Source organism: Harpia harpyja, chromosome 6, assembly GCF_026419915.1.
Source record: "Harpia harpyja isolate bHarHar1 chromosome 6, bHarHar1 primary haplotype, whole genome shotgun sequence".
Lineage (NCBI taxonomy): Eukaryota > Metazoa > Chordata > Aves > Accipitriformes > Accipitridae > Harpia > Harpia harpyja.
The window spans coordinates 22,522,628-22,543,917 of NC_068945.1; the positions used below are offsets into that span (position 1 = coordinate 22,522,628).

General features: G+C 43.3%; 1 protein-coding gene across 3 annotated transcripts in view; it reads left to right on the forward strand.

Annotated features, from left to right (window-relative positions):
• Positions 1-17,228, forward strand: part of TBXAS1 (thromboxane A synthase 1) — a 244,812-nt gene extending 227,584 nt beyond the window's left edge. For all 3 annotated transcript variants that reach the window (XM_052788771.1, XM_052788772.1, XM_052788773.1), the window contains 4 exons: positions 9,977-10,065; positions 12,493-12,630; positions 16,021-16,183; positions 16,812-17,228. In XM_052788771.1, coding sequence (XP_052644731.1) covers positions 9,977-10,065; positions 12,493-12,630; positions 16,021-16,183; positions 16,812-16,886 — 465 coding nt within the window. In that variant the 3' untranslated portion in view covers positions 16,887-17,228. The remainder of the gene's footprint in view (positions 1-9,976; positions 10,066-12,492; positions 12,631-16,020; positions 16,184-16,811) is intronic.
• The last annotated feature ends 4,062 nt before the right edge of the window (positions 17,229-21,290 follow it).

Genomic DNA, 21,290 nt, shown 5'->3' on the forward strand with positions numbered 1-21,290 from the left:
GAAAAAGAAGACAAAAGGATAAAATACTGGGTATTAAAGTAGTGTGGCTGTAAGTGAAATGACAGCACAGAGATGATGTGTGGGGAATTGTAAAACTAAGGGTGTCCTTGGAAATACAGAGAGGTAAATGAGTGAGGTGGCCAGGCACTGAGACAGGAAAGGGTCAGGTTCAAGAAGCAAAAATATCCTTGAGAAGCAAGAGAGAAAGAATGGCAAATTGGTCTTCACACCAGGATCGTTGTGGGACTGTGAGGTAATAAATAAATAAAGGCCAAAGCAGCTTACTCATAAAGCAGAAGAAATCGTGAGCAATACTTTCCATTTGCCTTCCCCATAAAGTCTTATATCATCCTAAAACATGCTAGAAATGACCTTGTTCAGATTACAAATGAATTCCGTATTTTCTCACTGCTGACCCTGTGACTTCATCCTGCAGCTTTTTGAGTTGTGCTTTTTTTTTCCCCTCACTCCGATGTGCTCCCGAGGGCCAGTGATTCAGTACGCGTGGAGGGGCTTCCTACCCGTGGCAGGACGCAGTGCCCCCCAAATGGCTGCACTTCCCGGGCTCCGTCCTCAGCTGGTACAAATCCGTACAGTTCCTCTGACTCTGTGATTCAGGTCTTTGCTAAAGGAGACCACGAAAGACGCAGTCTCCCGAATTGAATCCTGTTCTTTATAATCTCTTCTCCAATATGCATCTTTAAACGTCAGAAAGACCCAGGTCTCTTTTTCTCTTCTTCTCTTCAGTTTTTGTGGATCACTTGGACACTGATAATTGCAGAAGAATTCCAGATAAAAAATTAAATTTATGTTTCTTCTTCCTGGGATTAAGGACAGGAAGGCTCTCCTGGGGGAGGTCCTGGTGGAGTTTTTCCACTGGCCTTTTTTTGGTTGGAAATATTCCCACGATTTGAGTACAGTTTGAGTGTCATTATAGAGGTCCAGTTGGCCCTCAAATAACCTACTGTGCCTATCAGTGTAATCGGGACCAAGTCATTGTGTGAAGTAAATCATAAACAGATGGACAGCCGTGCCATGCTGCTCTACAAAGGGTAGAGGAAAGCAAAGACACAAAACAGCGCCAGAACATGACACCATGATGGCTTCACTAAATCTAAGCGTGAACAGGCTTAGGGAAATTTCTGTGTTCCCAGATGGAGAAGAGAGAGAGTAAGGGAAGAAAAGGAAAGAAATCCTTGAATAGGAGTCTGCCAGGATTCGTCGCAGACAGCTTTATCTGAATATCTAGAGAGGTTTGTTATAGGATAGTGTCATGGTAGCAGACACCCCTGCTCACAGCCAGCTCCCCACTGAGTTTGGGGTAGTGGGTGTTGGACTGACATGTAGGGTTTTTTTAAAAGATCCTCTTCCTGCCTTGGAAGGAGAAAACACAAAAGCTGTTTCAAGTGCTATCAAGTTTTTTCACATACCAATTGTAAATTGCTTCGTTGTACCCAAGGCAGTCAGCACTTTCCAGAGGGAGCAGAAGAGGAAAAGGCATTGAATAGCTTTGGTCAGAAAAGAAATTTTTCCCCTTTCTTTCTCCTTTTTTCATATTTTCAGCTAAAAGGTGAGAAGTTTCAACAGGAACAAACTTTTCCCTCATGTCTTGTAGAAAGGCCACATGCTAAAATTTGGAGCTAGGACTCGTTGTGGCTTTTACCTGTAGATTTTTACCTGTATTAGGTACCAGGTGCAGAAGTCTACAGCAAGGAATTGGAGCTTTGACACCAGAAAAGCTTCTTTACTTTCTGTACTTTTAGTACCATCGGTTTCTGAAGGACAGGCTGAGCCCTGAGTTACGATCTTGGCAGCTAAAAACAAAGCAAGCTCCTTTTTGTTTAAGACATATTTAAATGCCATGCAACAGATTTCTTTCTTTTTTCATCATTTTAAGTCTATGCAGTTGGAGCAGTATTTGCCTATTTACTCACAGAAGTCACACTGAGGCTGAAAAAAATATCAGGCTACTTATGAAGGCTGGAGTTGGTGGGTGCCGGACTCTTAAGGTTGTAAATTGTTGGCCTCGGTCTTCGGCACCTCTGCTGGCCCCTTGTGTACAGGGAGGGAGTATTTACCAGGAGCACCTCACACATGCATTTGGAAGATGACCAACTAATTAATGTTTGCTAAATGCTTTGTGAGCCTCAGGGGAAAAACAACTATGGAAAGGCAAAGTTTTATTATTGTTGTACTGCACCTAATGTACATAAAATGTTTTCAAGGCATCAGGTACTACGTAAATGTTGTATGGTATTAAAACTGACCTGCCCTTGTCGGAGCAAATAATAATTATGCTGAGTGATGGGAGAATCTTGCCGTTTCTTTGCTGTGAATGTTTGCCTGTTTACTAATTCAGAAAAGGTCTCATCCAGCAACTGCTGAAGCCAATGACTTAAGCAGCCACTGGCTCAAGCCCATATTTAAGTATCTGCAGAAGGGCGAATTACCAAAGTAATTTATTTTGTGTAAAGCTCTGCTCTCCTCATAGGTTGGACCGTGGTCTCTAGGGCATATTTCCCCAAACTGCATACCTGGGGCTGAGTCACCTCTCAGTCCATAAGGCTGCCAAGCGTACGAGGCCATAGAGATGAAGAACAACCGAAGAAGACCTCACTACATAGCCCATATGATAGCCTCTATCTGCAGCATGAAAATTCATGCTGATGCCTTTTAATATAAACGTAACGTGAGGAAAAGAACATTTGATTAAACTAAACACACAGGCCTTTTATATGCAAGGCCCTAATTTAAAGCACTGTCACCTCCATACAGAAAATACCAGCTGGAGCGGGAATGATTATATTAAATCATCTGGCTCTTATGTGATACCATGAATGTCTGCTGAGAGGGGAAAAAAATCCCTCCTCTTTATTCCTGTAGATCTGCAGCAACCACCAAGGGACACTTCTATAGCAGGAAGGATTAAGTCTTGCACGAACTTCAGTGCTTAATGTGCTTTGGACTGGTGACATGCCCTTCGGACAGACCTACCCCAGTTTTATAATTCTCTTTCTCAGCCTTTTGGGCCTCTGGCAGTCCTTTCTCCTGTTTAATTTCCTCCTTGCCTCCCTCCCACTGGGATCCTTCACCATTCAGCATTTCTGCCACCCAAGTAGAAATTTTGATTGTGTCAGACAAGTGTAGAAAGAGAGACATTTGAGCCTCAGTGGACTGAGGAGAGAACTGGGGGAGATTTCCTGGGGGCTGAGTGGTTTTTAAGGAGGTGAGAAACAGGCAGTCTCTGTGCCTGTGATGGGCTTAGCCGGTTATAATGCACGGCCAGGGATTATATCACATCCACAAATAGCTGGAGCAAGGCACTCATTGCATACAGGTAGAGAACCACTTCTGGAGAGGAGCTACTCTTCCCCACCAAACCCAAGTGAAAAAAAAATAGCACAGTGAGGGTACTTGTGTATTCAAAGCTGTCTGGCCGGGCACTATCAGCACAGTGGGGACCTGCCCCTTCTCTTCCTTCGTGACAGTGGAGTGCCCCAGGAGCCCAGTCTCACCCCCAGTTATTTACTCGCTTTTCGTTTAAGGGCGCCCAATTCTCTTGGCACGGGAACCTGGGACTAGGTGGAGTTGACAAATTTACAAAATCTGAGTTTGAAACAGATTTTTTTCTCCTTTCTTTTCATTTGTAGCTTGCCTTATAAAGGATTTCCTTAGTGATTTTCTTCTCTTTTCCTGCCTTTTTTTCCCCAGGTCTTCTACCTGATGGCACTCATTCTGTTCTTGCTGATCACCATGTGTCAGCAGTAATGTAGGTGGAAGAGAATTTGTGACTGTTTTGGTTGCAGTTTTGTGTTTATCTGTTTGGTTTTGAGACACTGTTCAGTTTCAGGAAGTATTTTTATCTCACAGAAGTTTCCTTGTGAACAGTGATGCTACGAAGACCTTGTTTTAGCACCACAAAAGCTACTGGAGGTAGTGCAGGTTTGTCTTCTGTCAGGACCTGAAGTCTTTGATTTGAAATGCAAAGTAACATTAAAGAGAGTCAACACTGGTGTAACCTTATACTTTCTGGCTCTTTCCCCCAGCACTATTGGGTACATACTTAGAACCGCATTTTCCTCTCCCTTACATTGATACAACCCCAGGGAGCTGCGCGGATTTGCACCAAAGTAACGGAGGGAATTTGGCTGCGAGGGCTGCATGTAATGTGGTTATCAGTGCGTAACTGGTGCGCCGGCCTTTCCCACCACCTCTGAATTTGGCCTGCGAATCGGCACCTGCCTCTGCCTGTGCTCACGGGACTTGTGTGGCAATGGACCCGTCGAGGGGGGAATGTGAAGGGTGGAGGTAGAGGAGGTGCGAGGGTGACTGGCAGGTGATTTGAACAAAAAGCTGTAATACCGAATTTATTTGGCACGCATAGTCTTTGGGAGGAGCTGGGAGGAGTTTGTTTGAGATGTCTGAAGCTCTGAGTGCTGTTGCAGCTTGGGAAGTGCCTCAATGAGCAAAGTAATGTTCCCAAACCCCGTGAGCATCCACCAAGGGTGGAGGTGAGAGCCTGCGTGCTGCATTTCTGTTTGAATGACAACCCAAGCAGATGAGAAAGGTGGCAGGTAACCCATGTGGAATGAAGAAATAAAGGGAAAGCTTGGGAGTATGTTTTGGGTAGCCTTTGCTTGTTTCTGGGGAAAGAGGCATGAGGGGATGGAGCTGAGGACTTGCTTGAATGTTGATTTCTGAGAGCATGTGAGAAGGCACAATGCTGCTGGTGAGGCTTTAGTGCTACCAAGGTGTGCTGTAAGGATTCAAGAGGAGAGGTGCTAGGCAGCTCAGGAAGCCTCTTGCTGCTGGATCTTGATCTGGAAATCAGGCTTCTTGTTCTATTTTTTGTTCCTGAACCTTGTTCTCAATTCTATAGTCAAGAATGAATATTTTGCTAGAAGATGCCCTTCTGTAGGCCTCTGTCACTGGAAATGGCCAACAGACACTTGGTGATTTTAGGTAAGCTCTTCTCTATCTTAAAGCAGTGTATCTTAAAACAACACCTTCTGCCCTGCCCTGCCTCCTGGGATGAGTGGGACTCTGGAGCTTCAGGGTCCTGTTTCCCCAGTGACAAGGGCTGGTTCTGCCTGGTGCCATGCCTCAGAGAGACATCTCACTTGGCAGGCGCAGGCTGGACCGCAGACAGCAGAAAGATTTTGCAGTAAGTATCGCATGAGGACTGCCTTAAGCATTCTTTTAGTATTTGGTCCAAGTTCCGAGGATAAAACCAAGAAATTTTACTTCATCAACTTTGTCCCTATTTTGCTGCCTGGCATTGTGGGGAGGTTTCAGTTTGCTGCTTTACAGGTATTCCAGCATGTTGTTGTGGAAGTGGTAAAACATAAAGCAAGCTTTCTTTAAGCAAGTTAAAGATAGGTGCCTGTTGAACCATCCCACCCCTTTTTTCATTGATCTGCATTTTGAGTGCTGTCCTGTCTCTAACCTTTCCTTTCTCGATATGGTTGTTAGCAAGGTTGTCGTGGAGCAACCCTAACTTGACATAGTATTCTTGCATTTCGTCCCCCTCTCCCAGGCTGAGTGTGGCACACAGGCTCTAGTCCTTTCAGGGGACGAGCAGCTCCTAGAGGTGACCAAAGAGAGCTCAAAACACCAGGCAGATTCTTTTTTCTATCAGCAGCTTTTGATCCATTTGATCAAGAAACATTATTGACCTGTTTGTGAATCCTAGCTATGGCTGTAGTCTGAATAGCTCTTCTGGCAATTTGAAGGTGGGGTTGGGTGAGAGTCACTGGGGATGATGCTGGCTTGTTTTTGCCTCACTGCCTCCTATCCTATTGCTATCCAAAGCCTACATTTTGGGGGAGAGCCGATGTGGCCTGTGTAGCTATGCATACACAGATAACTCTAAGCAGATCTGCACGTCATCTCTCTGACATGGACTTTGTCACAGTCACACCTGCCCATGAGGCATTTGATTTGAATTGCAATTTCTCAGAAACTGCAGCCGGTTCAGTCTCAGGCCATGACTCAGCAGCACTAGTTATGAAGAATGTGGTCTCTGCAGCCTTTGCTGCTTCCAAATTGATTTCAGGTGCACGTCACACTCTGTCAGCTACACAAAATTTTCTCTGATTTTTTTCATTTCTGGCTGCTCAGCACCACCAGACCATGACCAATAGGGTAAGTGGAAATCTCTTATTCACTGATGTGTACTTGGATTTCCATTCCCAAAACAGAGGTGGTAGAGGAGGATCTGTCCCTCACTCGTCAGCTACTTTGGGGAAAAGTTAGTATCTCGTCTTAAACTGTCGCTGAAGATGGGTTCATGCTGGACGTTGTATGGCAGCAACTGAGGTGCAGGCATATGTTCCCTTCTGCTGACTTGGCTGTGGTGACGCTAACCACAGCCAGCAAAGAGGAGCGAGCAACTGGGAACAGTAACATCTCAAACTGCAGCAGAAAGATTGGCCAGACCTCTCCTGTCAGCACTTGGATTCCCTTGGTGTTCATTGAGGAATTAAAAGTTAACTGAGGGTGGTGGCAAAAAATAGGTTTGCCTGCCTAGAAAATGCTAAAGCCAATACTGAAAAGCAGAGGTGGATCTGAAGGCAGTTATCTGTCTTGGAATTTATACGGGGATTAAAACAAGCATCATCCTTGTAGCACACAGGCAATTTTATAATCACTGCTGGTGTTTTGCCTCAGAGTACTCTGTGGGGTGAAGAATTAATTTCCCACCTTTTTCTAAGAAATAGAGGCCTGGGATTTGCTGTCAGTCATAAAGGAGAGTTTGTGGCTAAACTAGATGCTTTCCGGACCTCAGAAGTGATTAGGTGAGGTCTGGGATGGGTGAGGGTGTACCACCGCACCTCCGGAAATCAAACCAGGGAAACATGCATGCAGAGAAATGCCACAAGATGTTACATGGCCATTTCAATTCCATGTCAACAGGAAAAGATACTACAAGACTGTGCAAAGCAGTGGCTGCAAAATTAAAAAATAGGATTTTTTATTGCATGCAGTGTGGTGCCTCCTTTCTCCCCCCACATCTCTGCTTGTTACAGAAAGGAATCTCTTCCTTAATGAAAAAACACCCAATCTTGAGCAAGAGGCAATGTAGACATATATTTTTTTTTTTGCAGGGGGTTAAAGTGGCATCTTTGCACAACACCACCCCCCAGCCCAGCAAACCTGCCAGCAGCTGAAAGATATAAATAGGGATATTTAGGGAGAAAAGCATATTTAAGTTCCTTTGAAATGTGCTTGGCTAAAGGAATATTTTGAAGAGAGGGAGTGGAAAAACAAATGGAAAATATTTTCTTTGAAAGGGAAAAAAAAGCGACAAACTGTCCTTCCTAAATAGAGATACTTGGCTGGTGTGTACTTTACGCAGCTGTAGGTCAGACCTTGCAAACAACTACTAAATTAAGTCCAGCTACTTTGATGCTAAAACCGTAGAAGTGCCAATAATTAAGTTGCATCAGATGTAGGAAATGACTGATGTGTCTGCCATGCTCACGATAGCAGAGTTCACTGTGCTGCCATTTGACCAACCCCTTTTTCTTTATGTAAGCAAAAAGAATTTTCTTCTAAGGAAAATCAGCTGGTTTCGCACCTTTGCTTTGTTTTCTGAACTGCTAAACCCCTGAAGGTATAGAAGCTATTTGAAAGAGCAAATCAAAGCTCCCATAATTTCATGTTATATTATTTGTTGATGTATGGTTTGATTTAGTGGCTACTTATTATATCAGGTTACCATATAATTATCTTAATTATTGACTCCAGAAGTAAGTAGAGGGATTATGAGAGAGACAGGAAGGCCCAGTGGAAAGAGCATGGCTCAGAGAATCGAACACATCACAGCGTGCTCTTGGTTCCACCACTCATTTACTCTCAGCCTGAGCTCTTCCCTCAGCCAGCCTGGCCGTGAAATCGGGAGGGATTGCAGGGACAGGACTCAGATGCTGACCCAGGATTCAAAGAGATGCGGGAGAGCTGTATAAAAAGGACAGAGGAAAGTTCTGAAAGAGAGATGTAAAATTAGCAGAAAAAAAATGAATACACACCACAGCATGCATTTGCATCGAAGCGTGGAGCACCTATGTGGTTATGGAGAAGGGCAGTTTTGCCATGAAGGCCTGAAATTTGAGTCTGATCACAGTTCATTTCCAGCCTCTGCTACTGATTTCCTGTGCAAAATCAGGTAGCCCTCGGATCCCTTTCTGCAAAACAAGGATGATAAAACTCATCCTCCTGTCTTTGATTCTAGATATTCAAATTATTGGAGCATAGCTCCTTGCAGAGCCTTCAGCCATGATTCTCATGACATTGCAGCCATTTGTGGCTTTTAGTCTCCTAGTCCTTTGTCTGATAACCATCGACCTAAGCCAAAGGTTTGAGTTAGTAGGCACTACTGCAATATAAAAGCAACATTGAAAGGCTGTCAGTGCAGTCTATACTTCCTGTATTGATAATATTTGACATATACTGACAAAATACTTCATCTATTTTCAAGCTGAGTTGCATCTTTTTCCCTGAGAGAGGAGCAGACACACTGGTTCTGCTCAGCCTGTGCAAATTACTTTGGTTTTGCTTGTCTTTCCTGAGCCAAAAAATGGGGATAATAGAATGTATCTATTTCCTTCCTAGAAAAGATCAGTTAATGTGAAATGGTGCATGGTGGCTTAGTGCTGAATAAGTGGGATACCCTAATCCAGCAAGGTATCCTCATTCTATTGTACGCCTTTTCTGCATACCATCTGGAGTTGTTCTCTGCTTAGTATTTTCAGTATGTACCATATGTTTTTGCATGAAAATTCAATAAAATATGCATTATACATGAAAAGTGCTGTAGTAAATAAAGGAAGGATGGAATCCAGTCCCCTTTGTGAACGGCAGGGGCCCCAAATCTTCATAAAAGGTTTAGTCTAGTCTGACGTCTGTGCTTTTCTCCAATTTACTCTGTGTCAGTCTTTAGGAGATGCTCTAATTTAAAACAAAACTCTGCTTTCCTGACGAGGTTATTAGATGTACTTTGGCTGCCCTCTGCTGAGAGCACTGAATAAGACAAGGAGAATGTCCTTTTTCCAAGGAAGATAACAGTGGGAGAAATTCTGTTCGTCCGTGCACTGAGTCGTGTCGCTGCTGGTGGTGGTCGTCCGCGGTTTGGTGTCTCTCGCTGTCTGTTTGCTGCCTGTCAGAGGGCAAAGTCTTCTGACCTACAACCCTTTTTGGGTCTTAATGCCCACCACTCATCGTCAAGGGCCGGCTGGTTTTGTAGACTTCTGAAAATGTGGGCTCAGGCATTGCCCACCGTGCAAAATTAAGCAGCATTACACAAGGGGTGGCCACGAGAGGAAACAGGCTTCTCTCCCCAGGCACTATTGCAATCCTGCCGGGTGGGATTTGAGCTGTACCTCAGCCCCCTCTACTCGGCAGAGTAATTTGCTGCTGCGTGCCGCTCCTCATTGGGGTGCCGGTTTCTTCCAGTGCCATCTCCCACCCCTCCGCAGGCATCACAGCACGAGCACTTTGCTTTATTTCTGTAACTGGGAAAGGGCAAAGGATTTGCTCCAGCATCAACAAGAATAACTGAAGGACTTGCTGTACCTTGTGAGCAAAGTGCTCCTGGTCTGCCACACTCTTGACTTTGGGAAGAAACAAGGGTCCTGTGCAGATTTTAGTACATGTATAAAACAATAGCTCTGTTGTAGCTATTAATGCTCTCTGTAACGCCTTGTTTTTAATACTTCCTAGCAAGTTGATTTATTATTATATCTTCAGCTGGGCTGTGCACCAAAGCATTTTGATGATGAAAGGAATGTTATACACACATTTAATTACTGCCCACATTTTTGTATAATTTTATCATTTACTGTTTTAGATGAGACATCGAGTTCTTCTACAGGAAAAAATGCCCAGTAAAAAATAGATGATTTAAAAGCTGATCTGAGATGCGTTTGGCACTTAAATGTGAGAAAATGTAATTGTTCCTTTCTTCCTGCCTTTTCAGATGGTCCCTGATTACCAAAATGTACAAGAACTCCCTTATCTGGACATGGTGATTGCAGAGACATTGCGCATGTACCCACCTGCATTCAGGTATCTTTTTTTTTCCCCTTCTGATTCCACAGGGTAGATCCCTAGCTCTATAAAATGGAAATCTGCTGTTGGAAGACCAATGAGTCCTTGGTCTCTGTGCCAACATCAGTACTGCTTGTGCATTTGAAAGATACAATGTGGCCTATTGAAGGAAAACTGGCTAACACTGGTATTTCTAAAGCAGTTTTTTGCAACGGATTGGCCGAGATTGCTTCCTCACCTTTCTTCACATCCCCCAAGGTTAGAGGATGGAGCCATTTTGCAGCAGGACCGGCCTTAGAAAGCCAGATACTGCTGCTTCCGTATGCCTTGGGCTTCGCGGATACGAAGCAAAGACCTACCCTAGCCTGTTGGTCATTAAGGCGCTGATGTGTGGAAGGGTTGCACATTCAGAAAGCTGTATTTTACATGTGTGTTTAACTTGGACCCCCACTGTTTTGCACTTAGTACTATGTTATACTAATATAGCTAAGCTAATGGCTATATCCATTAAATTTTGAAAGTTTTACCCCAATTCATACAAGACTAATTTTACTAAGTTACATTGATGAACTGAAAACAAGGGGAAAGAAATTAGAAAGCTGTTTGATTGTCAAATTTACAAGTAATCGCAAGCATAAATGCAAATGTTAAGAATGGAACTTTTCAAAGCAATCAGCCAGTTGCACTGCTTCTTGTGAAGCCAGGGGGAAAATTCAGATGACTGGAAAGGAGCCAAAGCTGAGCTTGCTGCGAGAGCCTTTGAAAAATTTACCCCACAATTGCAAGCACCTTAAAATAAAAAAGCTTCAAATCATATTCTCTTTTATACGTTCACAAAGATCGGAAGTCAAGATTTTTCCATGGGCATCTGCAGGATTGTTCAGAGAGTAAATGTCAAAGGTATTTGGTCCTGGATGAGATGACTCGGCTTTACTGTGTTATACATGGTATACAAGTGGAAATTGTTTTGCCAGTTAAAGCATCAGGGATCTTTGAGTTTCAGCTGAAACACTGGGAAACGATCAATGTTTGTCAGATGGGAAGTAGAATGGGAATGGAGCAAAGTTGTTCCGAAGTTTCGGTTAGCGTTGCTGGTGGTGTTTATTGATCTGGCTTTTACTCTGATGGATGTGGAATGGATAGGACAGCCCAGTGCCTCGGAAAGATGCTAATTGCCTATGACAAGGATGTTGCTGAGTTATGGGAAAATTCAGTAGCAGCCAAGCTTGTTATAAACTGAGTTGTTTTTTTAAAAAAATGAACTTACTAGCCAGAGAACTTTCTTCCCAGGAACTCGTGTTTCCGCTATCACCAAGTTCATGTAAGGATGAGAAGGATGGCTTGTCAATGTGTTTTTTAGCATGCCAGTGTTTTGTTCCAGCTTTGGAGCCTATGTTATTTATTTGTCTATGAGGAAGAGAGAGATGGGTGACAGCGAGGACAGAATGTGTTCCTGTAGTGATACCAGACTGACAGCCCTGAAACTGAAATCTTTGTTCAACTTCTTTGGCGCAGCATGGGGAGCAGCAAAGGGAACTCCTGCACGTTGTCTCACCCCTCTACTCCCAGCTGGTGCCAGGGAGTAGCTCCTAGGCTGAGAGAGCAGGGTACTTGCCTGGGTCTGCACTGGTTGGAGGTCTGTAGCAACCACCCAAGCACCAAAAGATCTAGATCAGGATCTGCCGCCAGCCATGCACGCCCACACACCATTTTTTACAAGGTTTACAGGCCCAAGCTTGGCTTTGGCAGGCAGCTTTTCTCAGTCTTCTTGTCACAATGAGCTTCCTAAGGACAGTCCTACTCTGTCACCTGTCACCACAGGGTGGAAGGAAACTGGAAAGTTTTGTTGCTAATGTCATGCCTGTCTTTGATGATTGTATGTGAAATGCAGTTTTCCAAGGCTTGTGAATTGGTTGTATTTTTGTAGCAGCAGCAGAACACTTGGTCCTAATATTAAAACTATCCCTTGCTAAGTTTCAGATGCTGTCCCAACGTGGGGGAGCTTCTCAGATAAACAAACTCAAAACTGTATTTGATATAATTGTGTCCTGAAAGCAAACCAGCATGCTCTTTCTGCCTGTTATTAGAGATGACTGACACATTTCATCTGCAGTTTTCATAAAAAATTAGTCTAAAACCAACATTAGCAGCAAAATTGCAGTTTAACAGTTAACATTTTGGAAAACCGTAAACAACCAGAAATGCTTTACTGTGAAAAGGGCAAAAGTTAGCCAGCTGGGTTGGAGATGTGTGCTTCTAGGTGAAGATGAATGTAACCTGAGAAGACGCTAGCATCAGCAACGGTTACTGTATTTATCTACTGGGAGAGTGTTACTCCCAAAATTGCAGGGTCAGTCCAGCTGAAGAGATTGACTTTTATGGTTCCCTCCTGCTGTGGTTTTACCTTTATTAATCATCTGGAATACATGACACTTACTGTTACAGGTTCACTCGGGAAACAGCTAAAGACTGCATGGTGCTGGGGCAGCATATTCCAGCTGGGGCTGTCATTGAAACTGCAGTTGGACATCTCCACCACAACCCTGAATTCTGGCCAGAGCCTGAGAAGTTCATTCCTGAGAGGTATGTGGAGTAATGCTTTCCATTCTTATCTTGAAGTCCTTATTTGAGCCTGTTTAGATGAAAGGCCTGCCTTAAATGCTGTTTCATGCATTAGGGTGAGCACAGGACTCCAGCCTGTCCAGTGGAGGCACCAGATCCTGCTGCTCCTTCACAGCCACAGTCACCCACTATTCACCCAAAGCAATATTTCCACCAAGAAGAGCGCAGCTTAATTTAGATCATAAAAATATGTTATTTCTACACAATTAGACAAGTGGTGGTAAGTGGCACATACCACAGAGGGTGCAAGGTTTGGTCAAGGTTGTAATGTGGTGTAAGTTTTCAGATCTGTTTCCAAATGAGATGCTGTGAATAGTGTCGCCTCTGGATGCACAAATTCTGAAGTGAGATAGTATATTCACTGGCATGGAGGTACCCAGGGAACTTGTCCCGCTCCTGGCTGGTTTAGAGCAGCCTTTTCACCTGAGCTCTTGTAATGGTGTGGCTACACTGTGAGTGGGGAACCTATCCCATCTCCTACTGGGAATTTGCTCTCTGTCCTTAAGTTAGGATCCTGGGTTCTTAGGTCTGCTTCGCAAGACATACTTTCATATGGAGCTTTTATTCTCTTCAGCTGGGGTGGGGGGGGTGGCAGGGGAGGCACTGTCAAATTGTGGTTTTGTACCCTGCCCTATCTTACAGATGCTGAGTTGAGCTTACAGGGAGAGTTTCAGCTGATATGGTGCTGTGTGGAAGCACAATTTAGTTTTGTGGGCAGCTGCATTTTAAGCTACCACTATGCTGAAAAGTCTACTAAGAAAAAAAGTGCATGCTCCACAGACAACTGGGTTCAAGGCAGGCAGCCCAGAACTGTCTTTGCCAGTAAGACAGCACAGGTATGGTGTAGGTGGGTTTGCCCAATGCTCCTTCTGGAGCAAATCTTGGCATATACTCTGTCAGGCACCTTAGACCATGAAGAGCAATGCCAGGATTAGAGAAGCCCAGAGCTTTTGTTGGGGAGGAATCTTAGCAATAACTGGAAGTCTGGAGGTTTTTTTAGCAATGCTTATCTGGAAATGCTGTCTTAATTGTTTATTCACCACTTTAACAGTAGTATCAAAGCGCATTACAGGGTAAAATGGATAGTGGGGGCTGCAGTCCCCTTGATTCATACAGTGCTGTTTGTTATGAATCTGAGATGAATTCCCTTTTGAAATTTCCCTGAGGAATGAAGCATAATTACTAACACTCTCCCCAGCTTGCATCAGTTGGTAATGTTAGTAAGAATTATAAAATAAGAGCTTAACAAAAACTAAATTAATTCAGCTACAGCCTTTTTTCCCCTAATATTTCATTTCAAAATCTGCCTCAGGAATAATACAAGGGAGACTTTAAATTTACCAGAATGATATATGGGGTTGAGCAAGGCAAGAATTGCATTAACCTGTTTGCATGGGATATGCAACAGTGCTCAGTACATGAGTTAACGGTCCTTCAATCTCAAATTATGGGCTTCTATGGTACTTTCTGCAGTAGTATCCCAATCTTATTTAGGATATCTAAGCATGGAGATGGGGTTAGTGGAAATACACAATATAATTTTTTTCCAAACCTCAAAATAGCCTGTATTACCTTTCATCTCTTTCTACCCTGCATGAGTTCTCTGGGCCTTAGCAGTCTAAAGTTCTTGCAAACTGTATCCAAACAGATGAGAGATTTTCAGGGATGACCCTATACGTGAAGGACAGAACCTTTATCCACAAACAGAACTGGAAAAGTAGTTCTGTACTACCAGAACAGCTCCAAATACCTTATGACGTGGGAGAACTGTGTAGATTTCCAGGGCAATGTCACCACTGCAAAGGTTTGCTTGTTTTAAGGACTCAGCACAGGCCAGGATGAACCTCACCTTGTTGATTATGCATTGGCCCTAACAACTTGTGCTGACTCAGATACTGTACTCTTGGCTGTACATATTCTGTCCAGTATACATCCATCTTTGCAGATGTTGGCAAATAGATTTTACTTTTTTTCCTTTGGACTGCTGTTCAAATAGGAATTTTGTTTCCTTCCTTGTGGAAAAAAAAAAAACAAAACCAAAAAACAACAAGAAGAAAAAAAGGCTCATTTCTAGTGGGTTGATCAAGTACTTTAAAGCTAGCTAGTTGATGCAGATCTGCATACATAGTGCCACATTAATCAGTCTTTCCAATTGGACTGAGGTACTTCAGCTCTAAGAACAGAACTGTCTGCAATTTCAATGTTTCCCAACTGGGAACCTGGTCTCTTTGGGCCAAGAGCAGAAAGAAGGGCTGTACTGAATTGTAATAACAGTCTTCCATGGCCTGTTCAATCCCATGAGATTTCATCTCCTCTTGCAAGCTTCAAAGAGAAATTCCCGTTGATCTGCATCTGTGGTGCACAGCAGGGAGGCTGTCCTGGTTTCGACTGGGATAGAGTTAATTTTCTTCCTAGTAGCTGGTGTAGTGCTGTGTTTTGGATTTAGGATGAGAATGATGTTGATAACACACTGATGGTTTAGTTGTTGCTAAGCATTGTTCACACTAAATCAAGGACTTTTCAGCTTCTCATACTGCCCTGCCAGCAAGGAGGCTGGGGGGGGGAGAGGGGGGCACAAGAAGCTGGGAGGAGACACAGCCAGGACAGCTGACCCAAACTGGCCAAAGGGGTATTCCATACCGTGTGGTGTCATGCTCAGTATATAAACTAGGGGGAAAGCTGGCTGGGGACCGCTGCTCGGGAACTGGCTGGGCATCGGTCGGCGGCTGGTGAGCAATTGCATTGTGCATCACTTGGTTTATTTATTTTTTTTTTAATTTTTTTTTCCCTTCCTTTTCTGTCCTATTAAACTGTCTTTATCTCAACCCACAAATTTTACCTTTTTTTTTCCACAATTCTCTCCCCCATCCCACTGCAGGGCGGGAAGTGAGCGAACGGCTGTGTGGTACTTAGTTGCCTGCCGGGTTAAACCGCGACAGAAGTGCTGTTGCTAATTCTAGTTAGTTCACATTGCAGCCTGTTGGGTTTCCTCTTAGCTGTAATCACTCCCTCATACATGCAAAGGTCTACACAGCTAGCATGTCTGCACCTGAAGTTATTCTTCTGAGCGTGGTCATCAAATGAAGGCAATTCATTAAAGATAGATTGGAAGTTATACTAATGTCTGTCTGTCCTCTCCTGGAATCACCAGCTGACAAAGGCTGATAGCCATAAGTCAATTATCTGTTTACTTAAGGGTGTCAGTCCCATGAGGACATAACCTGTCAATAGTCCCCTTGACCTGTCCATTAAGACCAACTGAAATAACCACCTTTTGAGATATAAATGAAAAACATGGAATCAGGAGCAAAAAACATTTCTTGAACCGGTTTCCATCTCTGCACCTTCTAGGTTTACAGAGGAGGCCAAGAAGGAACGACATCCCTTTGCATACCTGCCCTTTGGGGCAGGACCTCGTGGCTGCATTGGCATGAAAATGGGTTTGCTGGAGATAAAAATGACTCTGTTGAGGATTTTGCAGAAGTTTCAATTTAAGACCTGCCCAGAGACTGAGGTTTGTACATGCAGAGGCTCAAAGGCCACACTTGTCAACTTCAGGGAGTTGACAGTGTGTCCTAGACAGGACAACTGATTTGCCTTTGTGACTTTCTCTTCGTTTGAGAAAACTGCTAGAGCCACTTCCATAATAAGGAGGGACAAGAGGCCTGGACTGCATGTTTTAATCAAAATGTGATTTAGCCTTTATGATTTTTGCAACAAAACAGAGTTACACAGCCCTGCCTTAGTGGAGAGCAGTGTAGCAGCACCGCAGTCCAAATATCTTGATTTACACAGGGGGAGAACGGGTGTACATCTTTCATGGGATCTTAGCACTTTAGTATATGCCTATTGCTATATATGTTGCACCTGGCGCTTACTCAGCACCTCTAGAGTTTAGAGAGTTAATTTCTTTCTGTTCAGATCTACAGTATACCTGGACAACCACTGCCTCAGCCTCTGGCTGTAAATTCTATTTAATATTATACTACCACAGCTGACTATAAAACAAGTACTTTACAGCTTCCACAGTAATCCTGGTATGAGTTGGTCCCCCAGCAAATATGTCTGTCTGTATGTGGAGATGTTATACACACATAAACAAATAGATACAACTGTACATAAGATGCTCTTTTTTCTTTCAGATTCCTTTGCAGCTGAAATCAAAAGCCACACTTGGACCAAAAAACGGAATCTACGTTATGCTAGAATCTCGCTAAAAGAAAACGTACATCCTGAAGCCTCCTGTGATGGGACCCCTTGTTCAGTGATTCACTGGGTATAATTATTTTTCAAAACCCCAAAGCCAGGTAGGAGCCTAAGTCCCACTGATGGTCAGTAGGTGCTGCCTCGCTGCCCTCCTATGGGAGAGCCTCCAGTCACTTTTTTAAATGAAACATGGGCTCCACAGTCTTTTTGGTGATTTTCAAATTGCTGTGAATAGTATCTGTAAAGAAGCATCCCACTTTCACTTGCTTTTCTACATTACACTTCCTTTCACTCATCTTTGAGAATGCTTTCTGCGTGTTCAAGTTCAATAAATGGAGCAGGTGTTAAGCATACACGTGATTTACAATAGATTTTAATTACAATTCATTATCTCACACATCCTTCTCATGCACTTATAAGTCCCTACTGTAGAAAAAGCCCAAGAGGCACCACAGTTACAACAGAAGACCTGGCATCTAACGCACTGGATTTTATCATGAACTCTGCTAAAAATCAAAGCTGAGTCTCCTGCGCAATGCTTAATCTCTCCCTGTGTCTGTAAAGGGAAGGAGTTGCACCTTCTTCATGCTTTTGCAGTTAATTGAAATACACTTAGATTAACAATTTGCACTTCGCACATTGCATCAACATGACTGAAGAGGAATGAAGCATTCCCCTGCTTACCAGTTAAGTTCCAGTAGCTAAGACCAAAGAAATGAGGTGACACCCATTTTTCTGGTTACTGAACTGCTGTTGGGAAGATGGAGAAAAAGAAGATACAAATTTAAAGAAAGCAGGAGGACTGGAAGAAATTTAAGGGTAATCAGAAGGTGTTGGTACAATATCTGCTTCACTTTGAGGCCTTTCCTTTCCAAGCATTGCAGTTGGCGCCATCCTTGTCTAGCTCATTGGCTCAGGAAAATGAAGAGTGCTGCGTGCACTAAAGCCAATGGCAAGGGAGATCATCAGTCCCAGCAGCTCTCTTGATTCCTTATGTGACCCCAGAGCAGGTCACATCCCACGTGCCTCACTCCGCTCAGGAAGGAACTTGTCTGATTGCCAGCTGCGGCAGCACCATGGAGCCATTCAAGCTGTATGACTGTGCACATGCATCTTCACAGCCAAAGCAACAGTACGCTTCCACTCTTCACATTCTCTCCATGCTTTCCTACTCCTCTACAAAGCCCTTCAATCACCATACAGCTAGTGGAGCATCACACAACAGTGATTGATTGACCAGAAAAAAAACCCAAACGTTGCCTTCAGTGGGCACCACAAACTGGTTGGCTGTACAACAAAACCATGAGAGGAGATGGTCTTAGTCTCAGAGTCCTTTTTTTTTAAGTTGTTTTTATAAATAGCAAAAATTCTTATGGCACCATAAAAATAAGGAAGCACCTTTTGGTTCTTGGCAAATGTTGACCTTCTGCCTGCTGACATACTCTGCTCGAGGTTTCCTTAAGTACAACATCTCTCTTGGTGGTATGCACAGAGAAGTGTCATGGCAGCAGGAGGAAGAGACTGACTGCTCAGCTTCGCTGCAAGAATTGCTGGAAGGAGCCATCTGCTCACTGGTCCCTAGCTAGTTCCATAGTTTCTCTCCAGCAAGCACCTTTTGCTGCCTTTTTCCCACATGCTGCCTCAACACTGATCAAATTACTGTATCTTGCTCCTGGAAGATCTTCTTTCTCTTTCCTGTGATTTTTTTTTTATTTTTTAATTTTTTTTAAAGCAGAACTGTACAGGTAGTGTTGGTAAAGTACTGACTTGGCAGTCTTGGAATTGTTCCTTTTTCCATGGAGCATCTCTGGCATGCTCAACAGAAGTGCCCGGTTACAGACACACTGATTATATGAATTACTGATGGAGTGATTGTTATTTATTTGAAAAGCAACACACTGTATATATCCTAGTTCCTACATATTATCCATCATTTTTCCCTCTTGAAAACAGTGTCCTGGCAGTTGATTTCCTATACAGCTTATACATACAACTGGCAAATGTTGGATGGGCCTTGCCTAAAAACTTGCTCACCTACCTGAATGAGCAGGAAGATCATTGCAGTCTGAGGTCAGCTGTCAAAGGCTTGTTTGTCCCTTCAAAATTTTTTTACTGTTTTTCTTCCTTATGTGAATTAGCAGGTTGTTGTGTGCTTCATTTTTGACCAAATTCTCTGAGCCTAAATCAAGCTTATGCCTTTCTTCCATATGCTTTTTTATGGACTGTTTTACAACTTGTCTGAATGCTGTTTATATCCTCAATATTTATCCAAGAACGTGCCACTAATGTGTAGAGTAGTTGAACACCTCATATTTCTGTGCCTGAACAGAGCATTATCATCTTGAATACTGCATTGACTTCACTGGAAAAAACCAGTACTGCAGTGGCTGCAACTGTGCATCGCATTTTACAGGCTTGGAAACTGCACCAAGTCTTTCCCAGCCACTCCCAAGACAGTATGTGTGCCTGTAAACTCACTTGAGTCTGTGCTAAGGGTTTTTCAACTGTCCTGCAAAGTTTTCTCATTAGGAAGTATTACCTGTTTTCACCTGTCAGTTTGTAGTGGTGTGGAATAGAGGAATTATTTTTGCAGCTGTGGGCCAAGTCAGATGTCTGGAAGTGCATCATCCCTTGTTCTACATGCAGGCCTAGCAAGACAGCTAGAGAAGATGGGGAAAAGCCTGCCAACTTTCCAGTAATATAGGAAGAGCTGCAAGCCATTTCTTCCTTTTAAACAACAGCTGCTGATACAGTCACCAGACACTGCACAGACATTTTACCTGGATACTTACTTAATGATGCTGGCCCTCATCCTGGCTGTGTGGGCTTAGCAACATACTTAAAGAGCGAGCTGTGTTGAGGGACCAGCGGTGCTCTAGCCCCCTGGAAGCACACATTTGTAAAAAAACAAGACACAAGATTGACAGCAGCTCTCCAAACCAGAAACTGGTAATGCCATGTTAATCACAGTGTGCTTGTGCACCCATATAACATGGTCCCAAACTGATCCTGAGCAGAACTGGCTTTAGGATTCATAAAAAACCCCCAACAAACTACCAAAAAAAAGAGCATTATGTTTATAGTTGCAACATCAAAACATAACTTCATATCCTTAAGTTATGGTGACTATTAGCATTTCTGGTACAGCATGCTTCAGTCAACAGCAGTTGAGTCTAGAGAGGAACAAGGAAGCTGATTTAAAATAATTTCTCTCCTCAGAAACAGTAAGTGTGTTGTCTTGCATTGCTGAGCTGTGGGTTTGTTTAAAATCGGGCATGTCTGTTTTACAAAAGGGTCTTAGTCATTCTCTGACAGCTGATACAAAGCAAAGGCTGCTTGGTAAAGGAAAGCTTCTATTAAAAACATCTCCTGGGACTTTGCAATGATTACAGAAAGCTGTCAGTATAAAATAGTGTTTTTAATGAGACTGCTGATATAGAAAACCTTTACAGTTTTGTACTTTATAAATAGTATTACTAGAAAAACGAAGCTGGGTGTTAGAAATTATTATGCTTCATTGATTGCAAATTTGAACTATCTGTTCTCACCTGGCATAAATTTCCTCTCTGTGTGTGATACTTTCTGAAATGACCACCTTCTCATTTCCCTTTTTTAAATGATGTTTCCATCTTGGACACAGCTTCACCTAATATCAGACTCTTCTGTGCATTTACAGTAGTAAACATGCTAAAAGAATTTACAGCTGACTGACTTATAAACTGTTTATTTCATTGCTTGGTTCACACTGGCCCCGCTCTCTTTCTTCCAACTGTGAAAAGTCTGATCGGTCTTTAAGATGTTTGCTCCCTGCACTGCTGGGTGCTATGGCTATGTTGTGGTTTAACCCCAGCCAGCAACTAAGCCCCACGCAGCTGCGCTCTCACCCCCCCCCCCCAGGGGAATGGGGGAGATAATTGGAAGGAAAAAAGTAAAACTCGTGGGTTGACATAAGAACAGTTTAATAGAACAGAAAGGAAGAAACTAATAATGATAATAAAATGACAATACTAATGAAAGGATTGGAATATACAGACCAAGTGATGCACAATGCAATTGCTCTCCCCTCACTGACCAATGCACAGGTAGTTCCCGAGTAAAGACCTGCCCCCCTGGCCAACTGCCCCCAGTTTATATACTGGGCATGATGTCCCATGGTATGGAATACCCCTTTGGCCAGTTTGGGTCAGCTGTCCTGGCTGTGTCCCCTCTCAACTCCTTGTGCCCCTCCAGCCTTCTTGCTGGCTGGGCATGAGAAGCTGAAAACTCCTTGACTTAGTCTAAACACTACTTAGCAACAACTGAAAACATCAGTGTGTTATCAACATTCTTCTGGTAGTGAACCCAAAACATAATGCTATACCAGCTACTAGAAAGAAAATTAATTCTATCCCAGCTGAAACCAGGACAGGCTACTT